General features: G+C 39.0%; 1 protein-coding gene across 1 annotated transcript in view; it reads right to left on the reverse strand.

Annotated features, from left to right (window-relative positions):
- The window catches only part of BIRC6 (baculoviral IAP repeat containing 6), a 347,923-nt gene that overhangs the window by 242,005 nt on the left and 87,762 nt on the right, over window positions 1-18,156 (reverse strand). Inside the window, exons 18-28 of the mRNA XM_040347806.1 lie at window positions 14,232-14,393; window positions 13,306-13,437; window positions 12,084-12,181; window positions 11,856-12,003; window positions 11,422-11,555; window positions 10,272-10,418; window positions 3,305-3,492; window positions 1,757-2,068; window positions 1,525-1,624; window positions 1,190-1,404; window positions 787-995 (exon numbers count right to left, since the gene is read on the reverse strand). Coding sequence (XP_040203740.1) covers window positions 787-995; window positions 1,190-1,404; window positions 1,525-1,624; window positions 1,757-2,068; window positions 3,305-3,492; window positions 10,272-10,418; window positions 11,422-11,555; window positions 11,856-12,003; window positions 12,084-12,181; window positions 13,306-13,437; window positions 14,232-14,393 — 1,845 coding nt within the window. The remainder of the gene's footprint in view (window positions 1-786; window positions 996-1,189; window positions 1,405-1,524; window positions 1,625-1,756; window positions 2,069-3,304; window positions 3,493-10,271; window positions 10,419-11,421; window positions 11,556-11,855; window positions 12,004-12,083; window positions 12,182-13,305; window positions 13,438-14,231; window positions 14,394-18,156) is intronic.

Genomic DNA, 18,156 nt, shown 5'->3' on the forward strand with positions numbered 1-18,156 from the left:
CAAAACGCTTTCAATTTATATGCAATCAAGCCAGCCCTTCTACTACATAATTTAATGTAAATCTAAAGGAAATTGAATAAGAAAATTGTATAATGTATGGCCAAGCTTTACTTTGTTCTGGTGTTAATTTTGACAGATTTTAAAGTGTTTTCTGGGAACATGTTCACTTTAAAGTATTTTGTTTTATGTATGCATATTAAATAAAGTTGTGTAACATTATCCAAGTGTTTTGAAATGTGCACACCAACAGTCACTACTGTTGACTCACTGCCATTGGCTGCAGATCTGAGCTTTCCCGAACTTCTGAGTAGCTTGAGCATGCGCCCCAAGTGCTTCACACTCAAAGGGCACCAGAGACAGCAAGGGACTGGCGTGCCACTGGGGTGGTTTCTGTGGAAGCACAAGTCTCACACCAAGAGTGAGTACACAACAGTGGCTCCAATTCTCCCTGTAAGGGGATGGAGACACCTAAAAACAGGAAGGAGAACAATTTGAGGCATGTAGAGAAAAGCAACCAGACAACCAAGAGTAAGGGCTAAGGTTTTAACACGTGAGCGTTTAAAGGCTGGTGTGCTTGCAAGCCTGCTCATAGGAGAAGAGTTGAACACTGGCAAAAACAAACAAACCAATATTATATTGTGCCATGCATTTATTTGATCTATTTATTTTCCCCAATTATGCAAAGATGTGTTTAAGAACATGGAAATTAGAAAACATGATATATATATATATATAGATATATAGATATATATATATTTATTTATTTATTAGGACTTCAAAACATACCTGCACTGGATATCTTCCTGCAGAGCTACCATCATTGTCAGATGCTGGTCAATTTCAGGTTGACTTGCCGATTCACTTTCACCTCTGAGTGGGTCATGCATGAGTTTCAGTTCACTCTCCCAAGGTAAAATGTAGGTATGGCCATAATAAAAGCCTAGAGGAATCTTGGCCCTGGCATTTGTACTTCCATAACGACCAATAACCGTGATCTAGAAGCCAACAATATAGTAATTGTAAACCATATAAATTTGTAGCAGCTGCCATCTCCTTATAAGTAAACGGCACACCAAACATTTAGAAAAAACACTATACACAAACATTTTATCCAACCTTCTCACTTGCTCTATATAAAACATTTTTATTCAGTTCTGTCCATGCTGGTTTAATAGTGAAAATGTATTACCTTCATGAACCTGCATACAGGGGGTGGTAACAAGTCATGTAGTATTAGTGAATGGGTACTGATATCAGTGGCAACCACGAGTCTTCTGCCATCCACTTCCTCACCCAAACTCCAGATATCTATAGACAAGGAGGCTAGATCACCACAGGTAGGAATGAGAATATCCGTAAGGAGAACAGGTCTGCCAAAATCCAGTGTCACAAATCTTCTGGCTCCTTGAGCAAAAAATAAAAACACATTTACAGAAGTTCACAAAAATATAATTTCAAGAAACCGTGCAAAAAAACACATTACAATTATATTATAAAATTTAAGCATTGCATAGTTTAACTCACCGGAATGCATTCTTTCTATAATAATGGACTGATGAGGAGGAGGCTGTAGAAAATGAGAGGCATGAGAGATCGCCAGTGCAAGACCTGAACCGAGCTGATTCTGAAGCAAAGCAATAAGTTATATTAGAGCCAAGATGCAAACTGTTTAAAAACTTGGGGAAAAGGGTTAAGCTTGGGGAAATGTGCGTTTTATCAAATGTAAAGTGTGAAAAAGTAAAATTAACACTTTTACCCCTCTAGGTTTGTTAGCATTCTTGCCATGTGAAGCCAAGATAGCAGGTGGAGAATCAATGACTGTGCCAGGGAAAAGCTGAGCCAGCTCTGCATTGATGGCAGCTGACACTGCTTCGTTGGGTGGTGTGAGTGGTGGAGTCATGAAGAGAGGAGTCGTTTTTGGAGTGGGTGGGATAACATCAGATGGATGGATAAAGAATCCTGGAGCCGCCACTGGATTGGGAGGCACAGAGTTGTGGACAGGACCTGCTGCTGAAGCGGCTGCAGCTGCGGCTGTTGTCTGATGCAACTTGGCCTCCAGTTTTGCCTTCTGGAAAAAATTAACAATTAAAAGAACACCAAAGTGAAAGTAAACAGCGACAAAATGGTATAGCACTTTTCTTTAGAAATGTGTTTTGATTTAAGTAATGCAGGTTTTTTTATAAAGAGTTTGCATAATTTACATATTTATAGTAGCATCCACTTTGGTCAAATTTAGGAACATAGACAATCTTCTTTCTGGTAACCACATTAAGTACATGAGCTTCAATGTGAAGAGTAGAAAAAAAAAAAAAAGTTATACTATTTCAAGATATACTACTATGTTAAAGTGGATGTAAACCCGATTCATGAAATTTTAACTGGGCACACATCTGGAGTGTTTTCTTATCTCTCTTCAAAGCACTAAGTACCGTGGCTTTCTCCTGCTCAGTTATTAGCATGAAAGTGCCTGCCTATCTGGAGGGTGTGGGTGTGTGTGTGTGTGTGTGTGTGTGTGTGTGTGTGTGTGTGTGTGTGTGAGTGAGAGAGACTTTCCTCCAATATGCTGTCTCCCAGTGTAATCCAACACCACACTGCTAAATGAGGAAGTGAAAATTTGAATGTGATCTGCACTTTCTAAACAGTATATAAAGCTGAACACAGCAGATAGATATACATGTAAAACTTATGTAGGAGGATTTGTTTCATCTCTGCATCATCTGAGGCTGTTCATATCACTGGCTATATGAGAGGGTTTACAGCCACTTTAACTATAGGTCTGATGTAAACATGCTGGCATTATGTGACTGAAAATGTAAAGCATTAGTACATTTAGAGCACTTGCCTTTGAAAGCAGTGATAAAAAGCAGTGTGAAAAAAATAAAAAAAATAAAAGTTACTTCATGCTACTACTCTAAAGGCCCATACACATGATCAGACTTTAACAAGGGTCCAGCGGACATGTTTTAATTGGACAATCTGACCATCTGTATGCTCCATCGGACAATTGTTGATTTTTCAACGGACAAATGTTTGCTGTGTGTCAAACTTTAAGAAATTTCCGATGAAGGATAATCTGATCGTGTGTACATAGGTCCATCGGACTAAAGTCAAAAGTAGAAACACGCATGCTCCGAACCAATGCTAAACATTAGCCAACAATAGCAGAAGTTGTCCAAAGGGTGGCGGTAAAGAGTTGAAAAACATGGCAGATGCATGGTTAAAAGAAAAAAAAAAAAAAAACACTAGTGTAAAGCAACATGAATTTGACATTTAGGGTGTCACGATTAAAGAAATATCCTCCCACCTGTTGTTGAAGCTTTAGAAGCTGCAGCTGTTTTTCTTGCAATACTTGCAACTGCTGCTCGGCTGAAGCCATTGCATGGGAGAGGGACTGCAGAGCAACCTGAGCTGCGGAGCTGAGAGCGGTCGAGGCTTCTCCAACGGTTCCAGCTGATAGGCCGCCCACTGCTGGAGTTACGCCAAACGTGCTCACTGGCATGAAGCAAAAGATAAAACAGCATGTAAATAAACCACTAACTTCCAGAAATTGTTTAGAACTGTCACAGTCCATAAAAATAAAAAAATATTCTTTCATATTTACCTGTAGACTAGAAGTTAAAGCCCACTTCTAACATTAATTTCAGCTTACTTCAAAGGAAAATTTTACTCCACTACTTTGAAGGTCCTCAGGCTATTAAAAAATATTCCACAACACTGCTACACATACAGTACATATTTTTATATACATTTTCCATTTAAACTAAATGGAACTGCTCCAGATCGAAGCCTCTCCTCTGCTGCAGAGGCTACGGGTGTCGTCACAGGAGCCAATTCTTGCTCACGTTTCCATGACACAGAAATGACAAGCCTCAATGGTTACAACTCTTTTGAATGTCTTTATTCAAGCACAAACCGCATACAAAGAGGTCCTCACCCAAAGAATGGCCTTCACACGTTTCACTGTGACAAGCTTAATCATATTAAAAGTGGTTTTATACTCCAATAATAAAAAAAACTAAGACTAAAAAGGCATAATAAACTAGAATGCATTGCATACTAGATCATTATGTAATACTTACCTTAGAACAAAGCTGCTGCTGCAGCAGCACCTGCACACCACTGACACGGCTGACAACTTCCCCAGAGTTACTTCCCGGTTTGCGGGCTTCCTGTGTTTGGCCAGAGCCCCGATTAAATCACTCCCATGCGTGTCCACAGCACAGGGATCAGAGGGACAGGCTTCAGAGCGCATGCACCAGTAATGTAAATATCTCCAAAACGGTACACATTTTACGTATGGGTAAGCCTTTTTATAGGCTTACCTATAGGTAAATGTAAGCAGAGAAAGTTTACTTATTCCAAGTCCTTCCGACTAAACCTACAGCAAAGAAAGAAATAAAGGAGATGTGATCTCTGCCACCCTGCCGTTAGTGGTCAAATAGCCACTGCCTACCTTCTTAATAAGGATGAGCTCCGGCGTGTTCGCACACCCCATGTGCAGAGCCCGCCAGGAAGTCGGCACTGCGCTGATCACAGGCAGCGAGACATTTCCCGATCTCTGCAGCCGCGCATCAGGAAAATGTCTCACTGCCTGCGATTAGTAAAGCACAGTGCCGACTTACTGGCGGACTATACAGGATATCAAATTTATAGGCAACTTAAAATTCCTCATCTCTTAATCATACACTACAGGACACAAGCCAAGTATGCATAGATCCTAGAATGTTGCTGATCAAAGAATGAGCAGGTTGGGTAACAATTAGGCAAACAGAACTGTGCCAACAGGCCCAACAAATGGTCAAACGCCCAACTTAAGAGTGCCCAACCTTGAGAGAATAATGTTGCAAAGCAATCCCTACTGCTCTGAGCTCCATGATGTTAATGGGAAGCTTGGCATCCATTAGTGGCCATGTTGCTTGCACAGACTGGAACCCTTCTCCCCAACCATGAAAGAATGACATTTGTCATCACTTTCCAGTGATAAGGAAGAAAAAAACTTCCCTATTTAGAAAGCGACCAAGTTAAGGGATTCCTTGCTTAGCTGGACAGGAGCATATATAGGTTGAGAGAGGAAGCATGTTAGTTGCAGGTCGACAAGATGTTGTGGTAGAGAGGTCTTGAATGAAGTTGGGCAAGTGGTACTGGCTGAAAAGGAGGCTATCATGAGACTTGGAACTCACCATGACCTCAATTCTCAAGCATGAGCTGGAAGGAAATCCTTTGCTTGGCATATGTGCAGAACTAGACCAAAAATTCCCGGCATGGGAAAAAATAATTGTAACCCTGTTTTTTGGTTTGTTGTGCTCAAATGCACTGTAGTTTTACATTAAGCCAAGAGTGATTTATCCATAAAAGGAAGAGATCACTACCTTAGGACACTAGCAAAAACTCAAGGACTCACGGAAGTGAGGTAGGGTTATAAGGGATGCGTCCAGGGGTTGTGTCCTTAAAACCTTGTCTGTCGAATTACCTGAAGATATGAGCATATAACCCAGGGTCTATGAACACTCAGTGTCCTGTACGATTAAGATAATCAAAATTTTACAGCTAGGTGGTGTCAACATGGGAAGCTTGACTTTTATGGCCCTATACAAATTAATGAGGGCTGATTACACAGGCATTGTTAGAGCTGAACAAAACTTCTGCTAGAAATGCCAACAGTCTTTAAAAATGAGCATATTACGTTAAGTAACATTAATTTAAACCATTCCTAAAACAAGTGTAAACTTTAGCTCTCTCCAAGAAAATCTTATTAAATATAGGGCAGTGCTTTATTTTGGTGGCTTACTCATCTACATTATTTTTGTTGATCAGCAAAGAATAGAATGGTGAGAAAAACATTCCATAATCTTATCTGTAAAGACATGGTCTCAAAAGTTTCCAGCTATACATAAAGTGCCTTGAAAAAATATTCATACCCCCTTGAAATTTTACACATTTTGTCATTTTGCAACCAAAAATGTAAATGTACTTTATTGTGATTTTATGCGATAGACCAACACAAAGTGGCACATAATTGTCAAGTGGAAGGAAAACTCTTATATATCAAAGCTAGTTTCCCCATAGGAATCATTTGAAGCTCAGATAATTTGTTCCAGTGTCACTGCTAGTGTATGCAGTACTGCATGTGACCAGAGGTGGGGAGGTGCCGGAGACCCTCAAGAGATGCGTCTTTTAAAAGAAAAAAAAAAGAAAAGCGATTTTTAAATTGATGGCAGCAACAAGAAGCTGGCAAAGTGGTATTTTCAGAATAATGTTATTCAACTTAAAATTGATATCATCATCTACCGTAGATATTATGAAAAGATTCTGAGAATGCAAAGAAATCTGTTGGCAAGGGACAAGGCCAAAAAGCAATACCGGATGTCCAGGCATGATTCTCTAATTGATCACCACTGCACTGGCTCAAATACTTACAAAAAAAAAATAATCACTGTTTGACCACAGCTCTGCGTGCCACCCAGAAATGCAAGGTAAAGCTCTGTCATGCAAAGAAGCAGCCATATCTGAACATTATCCAGAGATGCCACTGTGTGGTCAGATGAAGCAAAGTTTGAAATTTTTGGCAACCATGGGCACCGAGTCCTCCAGGCTAAAGAGATGAGCGACCTTCTGGTTTTTCAGTGCTCAGTTCAAAAGTATGCACAGCACTTCTTTTCCACATTTCTTTATGCTATAGCCTTGTTCCAAAATTGATTATTTTCCTTAAAATTCTACAAATACCCCATAATGAAAACATGAAGATTTTGTATGAAATCTTTGCAAATGTACCGTATTATACTCGAGTATAAGCCAAGTTTTTCAGCCCTTTTTTTGGGCTGAAAATGACCCCCTCGGCTTATACTCTAGTCAGTACCTTGCCCATTGCAGAATCCGATCTGTGTACCCAAGCCTGTGACAGACAGCGGCCGTGCAGTTTTAAAAAGATCGCGCTCCTCCTTGTGCTGTTCCACGATAGGCGGAACACTGAACACCGTGTTTTCTGGGCACAGAGAGGTCAGGCTGGGCACAGAGAGGTCAGGCTGGGCACAGAGAGGTCAGGCTGGGCACAGAGAGGTCAGGCTGGGCACAGAGAGGTCAGGCTGGGCACAGAGAGGTCAGGCTGCAAATGGGCATTGTTGACCCTTATTTCCACTTACAGTAGCTGCTGCATTCTCACCCTCGGCTTATACTCGAGTCAATACGTTTTCAGTTTGTTTGTTTTTTGTTTTGTTTTTTGTAAAATTAGGTCCTCGGCTTATACTCGAGTATTTACACGGTATTAAAACTATTGTTTTTTTTTTTTTTAAACTCACATGTATACAAGTATTCACAGCCTTTGCCATTGCACTCCAAATTTAGCTCAGGTGCATCCTGTTTCCACCGATCATCCTTGAGATGTTTCTACAACTTGGAGTCCACCTGTTGTGAATTCAGTTCATTGGACAGGATTTGGAGAGGCACACCTGTCTATACAAGACCCCATACACACTATTAGATTTTCTGCAGACTTTTGTCTTGAGATTTACCAAAACCATACAATATGAGGTCAAACCTTAAGTTTTTCAATTTATATGCAATCAGGCAGGCCCTTGCACTACATGGTTTTGGTAAATCTGAAGACAAAAATCTGAAGAAAATCTAATAGTGTGTATAGGGTCTAAGGCCCAACAGTGCATGTGTGTATAGGGTCTAAGGCCCAACAGTGCATGTCAGAGCACAAACCAAGCAATGAAGTGCAAGGAATTGTCTGAAGACCTCCACCTGTATCGAGGCACAGATCTTGGAAAGGGTACAGAATATGTTCTGCAAAATTGAAGGTCCCAATGAGCATCATGGCCTCCATCATCCATAAATGGAAGAAGTTTGGAATCACCTTTTCCTAGAGTGGGTCACCCAGCGAAACTGATCAATCGGGGGAGAAAGGCCTTAGTTCGGGGAGGTGACCAAGCAACCAATGGTCACCGACAAAGCTCCAGCATTTCCCTGTGGTGAGAGGAGAACCTTCCAAAAGATTAACCATCTCTGCAACACTCCACCAATCAGGCCTGTATGGTAGAGTAGCCAGACGGAAGCCACTCCTCAATAAAAAGGCACACATGGAGTCTGCCAAAAGGCGCCTGAAGGACTCTGACCATGAGCAACAATTCTCTGGCCTGATGAAACAAAGATCGAACTCTTTGGCCTGAATGTCAAGTGTCATGTCTTAAGGAAATCCGGCACCGCTCATCACCTGGTCATTACCATCCCTATACAGTAACACATGGTGGTGGCAGCATCATGCTGTGGGGATGTTTCTCAGTGGCAAGAACTGGGAGCCTAGTCAGTGAAGGGGAAAGATGAATGCAGCAATGTAGACACACATCCTTGATAAAAACCTGCTCCATGGCGCTCTGGACCTCAGACTGGGGCGAAGGTTCATCTTCCAGAACAGGACAACCACCCTAATATGCACACAGCCAAAATAAAAGGAGTGGCTGCGGAACAACTCTCTAAATTTATTTTAGTGGCCCAGCGAGAGCCCAGAACATCTCTAAAAGATCTGAAGATGGCTGTGCACTGACATTCCCCATCCAACCTGATGGAGCTTGAGAGATCCTGCAAAGAATAACAGTAACTGCCCAAAAATGGATATGCCATGCTTGTAGCATCAAACTCAAAAAATACTTGACTAATTGGAGCCAAAGGTGCTTCAACAATGTATTAAGCAAAGTATGTGATTACTTATGTACATGTGTTATTTTTTTTGTTTTTAATAAATTTGCAAACATTTCAAAACAAACTTCTTTCGCGTTGTCATTATGGTGTATGGCTTGTAAAATTTTGGAGGAAAATAATGAATTTAGTCAATTTTGGAACAAGGCAAAATAAGGCACATAAAACAAAAATGTGGAAAAAGCCAAGCGCTGTGAATACTTTCCAGATGCACTGTATAGAACGGGACAACATTCCTCTTCCAAAACTTCAGTAACTGGCCTCAGTTGTCAGACTTTTACAGTGTTAAAATAAGGAGATTCTTCATCATGGTAAATATGGCCCTGTCCCAACTTTTTGGGAATTGGGGTTGCACTGCCAGATGTTTGCTGCTCTGTCCTACCTTTTTTTTAAATGTATTGATGCAATTTATTTTAAAATTACCTTTCTTAAAATGGTACATTTTCTCAGTTTAAACATTTGATACATTATCTATTTTCCATTAAGATTTGCAGATTCTGTTTTTTAAGTAGATAGTACAGTGTCCCAACTTTTTTTGTTGCATTAATAACATTCTCCTATGTGGGCATTACCTGGTTCGGAATGGCAATTATCTCCACCTTTGCCACTGTAAACCTTTAGCGTGTAAATCCGAAGCTCCGTGACAGCGGTACCCGATCGCCGCCAGTGTCCAGCGATCGGCCACCGGAGCTGAAGAACGGGGAGAGGTGTGTGTAAACACACCTTCCCCGTTGTTCATTGTGCCAGTGTCAGTGATCGTCTGTTGCCTGATATAGGGAAAGACAATCACTGACGTCACACGTCCAGCCCCGCCCCCCTACAGTTAGAAACACATATGAGGTCACACTTAACTCCTACAGTGCCCCCTAGTGGTTAACTCCTAACCTGCAATTATAATTTTCACAGTAATCGGTGCATTTTTATAGCACTTTTTGCTGTGAAAATGACAATGGTCCCAAAAATGTGCCAAAATTGTCTGATGTTTCAACCATGTCACAGTCACGAGGGAAAAAAAATAAAAATAAAATCGCTGATCACGGCCATTAGTAGTAAAAAAAAATAATAATGCAATAAAACTATCCCTTATTTTGTAAACGCTATAAATTTTGCGCAAACCAATCGATAAATGGTTATTGCGATTTTTTTTTTACCAAAAATAGGTAGAAGAATACGTAATCAGCCTGAACTGAGGGGAAAAAAAAAAGTTTATATTTTTGGGGGATATTATAGCAAAAAGTTAATATTGAATTTGTCAAAATTGTCGCCCTATTTTTGTTTAAATCACAAAAAATAAAAAACGCAGAGGTGATCAAATACCACCAAAAGAAAGCTCTATTTGTGGGGGAAAAAGGACGCCAATTTTGTTTGGGAGCAATTGTCAGTTAAAGCGACGCAGTGCCGAATTGCAAAAAGGGGCAAGGTCCTTAACCTGCATAATAGTCCAGATCTTAAGTGGTTAAACAATAAAATAAAAGCAACCTTTCTGAATGTTATTAGCATATGAATCAAAATACACAATTACCAATAATCTAATGAAAAATCAAACTCTAATAAAAGTAAGAAAAAATTGTATATACCAGTGAACGTACTTGCATCATCCCTCTCTATTCTGGTTCCATCACTGGTTGATACGCAAGTAAAATGCAATGGTTCTACCTCTAGAAGGCCAGTCAAAGATGTAAAACTGCCCTCTGCAGCTGTGCAACTGTTAACTTTTCCATTACCTGTGAAGAAATGTCAATATACCAAGGTTAACCATTTGCTTTTCAAATGTCCCGATTTATAATGAGCCTTATACTTTGTGTGGCGGTTAAATAAAAATGTATTAAACAGCGATAATACCCACATTATCACGATTTATCTTATCTCCAGGCGTCACAGTGACAATCACTGCTAGGTAAATGTTTCAACCTGTTAAAGTGGCAGAATTTTGGAGGGGATAGGACACGATAAGCAGTAAAAAGTTTTACCACAATGCAAGAAGAAATGCAAGGAGGGGGAAGGCGAATGCACACAGGCATCAAAGACAGCCAGAATCATTCTGCCTGCCCTGTATTTATGACACTCTAAAAACTGGTCTGTAAATAACAGTGATCTAGACAAAATATGAAAAAACACTGTGCAATAGATTAAAAGCACAGCATGCCATGAATGCATGGCAGTCACAAAGTTAAAGCACCACCACCAATGCAACACGGGATACAGACCACCAATGCTTCAGAGGATGTTTTTCTTTGTTTTATCTATTGAGAACCTTTTAGTTACCGTTTGCATCTGTTAACATGTTGATAATAGGTAAACTGTTGTCAATGAGTGTACATACATCTACATATATATATGAACACACATTTCCTTTGTCAGGGGAGGGTATAAAAACCCAACATATGTGAAATACATTCCATTCATGTCAGTCTTAACAGGAGATCAAGGTCAATGGTTCGCCTGTTTAGACGGGCTAAATTCGATAAAACGCCTGTGTAATTGTATGCCTCAAGATTTGACCTTCAAGCATTCTATGCATGAAGGTCAAAAACTTTTGTGTGCAGCTGAAGATCAACTCCTCTAGGGGGAACAGGCATAGATGGATCTAAATTCAGCTGGACCCTGCTGACCAAGCCAAATTTCAACCAATCTTTGGCCAGCTTAAATCCCTTAAACTTGGACAAGTACACTGAAAGCGGCATACTATACAAGGTTATTTGAAAAACAAAAAGATTAATAACTTACCTAGGAGAACATCAGAAAGGTCAATCTCATCTGACTGTATACCAGAGCTGCTGTTATACACATTTTTACATGAAGAGCCGCTGACTTCCAAATCAAACAACACAGGATCAAATGGAGAACTGTACAGCCCATATCTATGACAAAAGATGCATTGCAACAATAAGAAAATTATAAAGAAGTTAGTAATTACCAATAGTGTAATAGAGTAGAAATATCTGACAAAGCTTCTACACCAAACATGAAAAGATCCAATGAGGATGTCAATGCAAAAATCACCAAGAAATCAAGTTCCTTATTTCAGTAAATTAATATTCTGCATAAGTTAGAGCATACAGTTCAGCATTGGGCAGAACGGAGGATGAAAACTGAAGCATGAACATAAAGCAGTATTTTTAATGGCACAAAACAAGCAGTTCAGACAATGAATTAGTTACCTGGTCTGCAGCAAAGCTTCCATGGGTGTTAGTCTGTCTTGCAACTGTCTTGACACAGCTGTGAGAAGGGATGCACAGGCTGTGCTGCAACCAGCTAGATCCTCATCTTTAACATAATTCAGCAGGACAAAATACCAATAAACCGCACCTACCGAAAGAAACAAGGTAGAATAAGCAAGAAACTAATGATGATGGCATAATATAACATAAACACAAGACTTTACATACCTCCAGTGGCAGCAGAAGGCAGATAAGTCATGTTCTCCAGCAAAGCCTTCAAAAGGACATAGCCAAAACCCTGTTGATTTGGATCACATTTGCCATTGCTACACAGGGGGAAAAAAAGTCAAAAAAGCTTAAATCAAAAATGTCCCAAATGTTGAAAAAGATTTTGTTTTAGATAATCACAATAATCAAAGAGTATCAGATTTTGCAAAAAAAATACAAATTTTTGTGGCCAGTTTTAATTTTTAAACCTTGGGGACTATCCGTGCTAGAGCCTTTTCATATATGGTTCTCGCTTATGTCAAGTATCTAAAGCGATCACTTAACTTCAGAGCTGGCTGGGAGGATATAGGGCACCTTTCGGATGGGCCACCATACTTGATAATGTACTCTGCGTCGCTCTCCTCAAAAACTCACTCAATTGTTTATTATCCAATAACTGGACACACAGTATAACGTAACTCAATGACAACAGACTCGGGTATAACGTTTTTAGAATTTGTCTCTATTTTATATGGAATGCCGCCTTATATACAGTACAAAGCAAATACCATGTAGATCAGGGATATGCAATTAGCAAACCTCCAGCTGTTGCAGAACTACAAATCCCATGAGGCATAGCAAGACTGACAGCCAAGAGCATGACACCCAGAGGCAGAGGCATGATGGGATTTGTAGTTTTGCAACATCTGGAGGTCCGCTAATTGCATATCCCTGATGTAGATGGATGGCTACAAGAATGGATATGTCTGTGTCCTCTCAGTAATGTGATATGTTTGTTGTAAAATGAAAATGTTCTCTTTTGCAATACAAATGATCTGATTAAAAAAAAATAAAAAAAAATGCTTTTTATAATTTGTCACAAAAGCAATATGGTGCTGCCACTGCAAACCTTCACCTGCTGCTCTGTTATGTTGACCCTCAATTTTAAATGCTTTTTAAACACCTAACTTTGGACAGGTCGGCAGATGAGGGAAAATTAGTCCTCATCTGCCTACATGTCTTAGTTGAGAGGCAAAGTATTTTTCCCCAAGAGTGCCATCATGACAGCCACATTTTCATAAGCAGAGGTCCGCAATCACAGCCTCTATACATTCCATGACATATGCAATAAAGTGAAGTCTTGATTTGAAATATGGGCAGAATGACAATTCAGATATAGAAGGATTGCAGTCATGTAAGCCTTTCAAACAGCTAAACATATTCAAAACAAAAATGTACTCGCCTAATACAGAGAGCCAAGAATCGTGCACATTTGTGAGCAATACTTCTTCCCGCCTCAAAAAAACAAGTGTGGACAATATCAGATAGACATTTCCGTGTTTTAGACAGCAGGCTCTCTTTTCCTTCCCTTAAACTTAAAAAGAAACAAAAGTAAAAAAACAGGATATATTTAAATTGCGTATTCTTAAATGTCATTACATTCATTAAAATTCACACTCAAATCAAGGCTTTAAAACATAAATACACAGTCCTCTTCAGCATATGGAGAGCATACATTGGAAGTGTTAAGACTAACATTTATAGATGGGAAGGCAGAAGTTTGTTGACTAGGCTCATCTGGATCCAGCAACTTTGCAGCAGTGTCAAGTCACAATAGGACCTCTTAACCTGGCTGCTCAGGTATGCAGTATTGATGCAAGTTGCCTTAGAGGAAGGAGGAGGGGGGCACATGTAAAGTGTGAATAGGGGTCATCTTATACTCTATTAGATGTCAACAATGTTTTGTCAGCACATATATTTTACTTTAGAATGCGTGTGTGTGTTGCTGCACAGTTTAGCCTAGACAAAAACTAAATTCCTCAAAGCACGAATTACATAAGTAAAGGCATTTCTATATACCCCACTTAGCAATGACCAGGCTTACTGACAGATTACACAAGCACTGACAGAGCGTTAGGATGGTTACGGGGGCAAAACAATCTCAAAAACAGAAAGGTATAGACAGCTTTAAAAAAAAAAAAAAAAAAAAAAAAAGTAACCAATACTTTCTAATAAATGTAATTTATCTAGCTAGAAAATGAAAACAGCCTGGTCCTGACAGCTACGTACACAAGATACTGTGCATCTTTTTTCTAGATTAGCTGAGTGTTTCATAAAAATATCCTTCGCTGGACATTAAAGTCTTATACTCATGATTTATAACCATACCTGCCTGGACCATTCGAATGTACACCAGCTAACCAGCAGAGGATGTCCAAAACTAAGCTCTGTGCATGTTCAGTAGCCAGTCCATCATCCGTATTTTTACAAAGCGTGTTCAGGAGCTTCTCATGAAAATCTGAGAACTGCAGCATGGCGCATCGTTGCACTCTAAAAAATAAAAATATATAAAAAAAAGTTTAGGAGTCAGTCAACACTAAAGAGCAAGAGGCTCATACGCATTATACATCCAACAAAATAAGTTATTTTAAATATACATCTTATAAGAGAAAGGAATATCACCATGATGAAAGTACTGTGTGATACAGTAACTGGGAAACACATAGGAAATCTATAACCTGTGAGGGGATGAGGAACAACTTGGCTGATGATTGAATGTCATTACTGGAATATCCTTAAATTTATTTTAATTTTCCTGTAGATAAATCATACTGTTGACTAGGGACGAAACAACCAATTGATTAATCGACAACTAATAGATCATGAAATCAATTACCATTTTCATAATCGATTAATCGGCCAGTAACATAATGGGGGTTAAAAAAAAAAAAAAAAAAAAAAAAAATTGTCCCTTTATGGTACAAAAAGAGCAAATCACTACTGTAAATATTACTTTCACTGTCCCACAGTAAAAAATAATGAACCCTTCACAGTAGCGATTATTTGCTCTTTTTGTACCAATTTTAGTTATTTAATCCCATTATGTTACTAAACATCTCAGGCCTGGGTCACACCTGTTTTTTGTTGCTTTTTGCAGAAACACACTACAGTTCATTTACATGGTTTCCTATGGGACACATTCACATTCATGAATATTTGGAAAGGGCAAGGACTTTAACGCAAAACGGTGCCATTTTTGTTTTTTGGTTCAATATACTTCAATAGAGAAACTGCAGAAAAGCATGTAATGCATTTTTGCGGCAATTTGTGTTTATTAATCTGCCCAACAACAATTCAGCCAAAAAAAAAAATGAAAAATCGCAGCAAACTGACTTTTTTAATCATTAACCGAATAGAGTAATCGAAACAATAAATCGGCCAACTAATCGATTATGAAAATAATCGTTAGTTGCAGCCAGAGCAGCAACGATTATTTTCATAATCGATTAGTTGGCCGATTGTTTTGAATAATCGATTAATTAATTACCTTAAAAAAGTGTGGTGTATAATTTTATTTATATGCAAAGTTTAAAAAAAAAATAAAAAAAAAAGGCAATTTATTCTTAAATATCTCTAAAAAGTGGTAAATAAAAATAACCAACTATATGGTTAGGGAGCAAAATCTCGAATCCACTCTGAGCATAACAGGCAGAAGAGAAATATACTTTATATACTATTCGAGGAGATATAATGTATATACCATTAGAGGCTGAATCTGGTAAATAGACTCAGAGATCAAATTATTTTAGTTAAAGAAAAAAAAAAGTTAGACTGTTTAGCAAATTTTCAAACAGAACCATAATATATTATATGCTGGCCATACAACAATGCCTTCCTTCCAAAACAATTCATTTTAAGAACGTTCGTTCGATTTTCTAATCGTTAGTGGGGTCAAATCGACGTTCTTTTTTAACCACAGTGATGGGAAAATTTAGAAATAGAAAACTTCTTGGTGAAAGGAATTTTCAGATAGTGTATGTGATTTTCATTTAGAAATCACATTCATTTTAAAACTGAATGTTAAAAGCAAGAGAAAAATTCAAACATTCTTTCATTCAGCGAATGTACAAAGATTTTTTGTATTAATTTTAACAGAAGTGATTTGATCTTTTTGTACTATAAAGGGCTATAGTACATCGATTTCATCGATTATGAAATTAATCGATTATTTGTCGTTTAATCGATTAGTTGTTTCAGCCCTAGTTGCAGCCCTACTGTTGACAATTGATTTCCTACTCCATAAACAGTGCCAATAGACACTTGAGGCTTCATTAATTGCACAACGCCAAATTCTTACGATTTGCAGTGCGACTTTTATCCGACTTTACACTAAATGGATATAAAATTGCATCAAAAGTTGCACCAAAGTAGCGCAGGCACATTTTCAAATTTGCTGTGACTAAGTCACACACCGATCTGAAAGAGGGCCACTGAAAATAATGGATGCGACTATTTATGTTCAAAGTCACATGACAAGTTGAAAAAGTGTGAATGGAGTTTGATGCAAATTAGCAATTGAATTTACACAACAGTAACAAAGCAAACCAGCAGATTTCAGGACGAAGACTACCATCACAGAAAATAGGGGCTTGCCATGTCACTTCCAATCCACCTGCATAATTTTGCAGCATTATTTTAAATAACAGCTTTACGTCTGGTCATTTAAGTCGGACTTTACACAAGACATAAGTCAATCAGGCCAAGTTCAAGCATGTTACACCAAAATTTTGGGTGTAATATTCTCATACACTCACCTGCCCATCTGAATTTATCCTTTAATGAGTCTTAATTATTTAAACATAAGCCACATGCACATTACTGTCTGGAGGGCTCATTCACACAAGGTGGATGGGACTGTGATGAGCATTGAACAAGCCCTTACTGTACAAATACCTGCACAGAAACAAGTAAACACATGCCCAACATATTTATATTTGGGCGATTGTTGCCAGATATAGTAGTTGGATCTGTAGCAAAACATCTATTTTATTTGATAAAGGCAAATTGCAAAGCCTGCCACAAATCCTACAAATGTGTTCAATTAATACGTTGCACTCAAACTAGTCACAAACAGCCAGTGATATTTTTGGCTTCCTAAAATAGGTCCCGACTTCCTACTAAGTAAACCAGCAGGGTGTTACTTAAATTAACATATAAATCAAAAATAAAAAAAAGGAAGAAAAATGGACACTAGTAAAATAAAAATAAAAAGACCAAAAAAAACAACAACACGTATTACGAACAGCATAGTCCCACCCACAAGCCTAGTTATTTGCTTGCACCCTTGAGAGTGGAGGTCTCTCCAGTCAGACAATAAGTGCAGGTTTGCCCAGTTCAATTGGAGTCGGTTCACACTAGGGCGACACGACTTCCAGCGCGACTTTCAGAGGCGACTCCGACATGACTTGAGCATGAACCACAGGGCGATCTGGGGCGATTTACAACACGACTTGAAGTCGTCTCCAGGACAGGAGACTTTCCAGTGGCCAATCAAACAATCAGCTCTAGGGGAGGGAGGAGGAGGGAGAGGTTTGCCTGAGAAATGTATATTATCTTCCTGGAAAGTCGCTTCAGTTAAGACAGTGATCAGACTTGGATCAGACTTGGAGGCGACTTCCATTGAAATCAATGGGTAAAAATCGCCTACAAGTCGGATTGAAGTAGTACAGGAACTTCTTTTGAATTCGGAGCGACTCGAGTCATGTGTATTAACACTGCTCCCATTCACTTGCATTGTTTTTCTCGACAGCGCGACTTGGGACGACATGAGGCAACTTCAAGTCGGATCCCAAGTCGCCCCAGTGTGAACCGGCTCTTAGTATACTGATGTCCTCTTTGCGACAACTGAATTTCAGGAAATTTCTCCAGTTATTTCCAGCTGCTGGTACAGTCAGGCCAGGAAAAAAAAAAATTCTCAAAAATAAGGCAAGGAGTGCAATTTTGCAGTTCATTATATTTACACACTGGTGTTCCCCCTGCAACCGTTCTGCAAATTTGGGTGTTACCACCCAATCAGTGTTCCAGCTCACACAGAATTTTGCTATTCAGGCCAGCATGTCTAGGAATTCTTTATGATATTGGTTGAGAACTAACAGGCTTACATTAACTTGAGGTTCAACGCCATTTTGTATGGAGGCCTTTGTAGGCGATATTTGCTACAGAAACAGGCAGCTGTACCCGATTGGCCTTTTCATAGAGTAATTAAAATGATCATTGTATGCCGAGATAGTTTTACACTTTATGTACCTTTTAA

This window comes from Rana temporaria, chromosome 4 (assembly GCF_905171775.1).
Source record: "Rana temporaria chromosome 4, aRanTem1.1, whole genome shotgun sequence".
Classification (NCBI taxonomy): domain Eukaryota; kingdom Metazoa; phylum Chordata; class Amphibia; order Anura; family Ranidae; genus Rana; species Rana temporaria.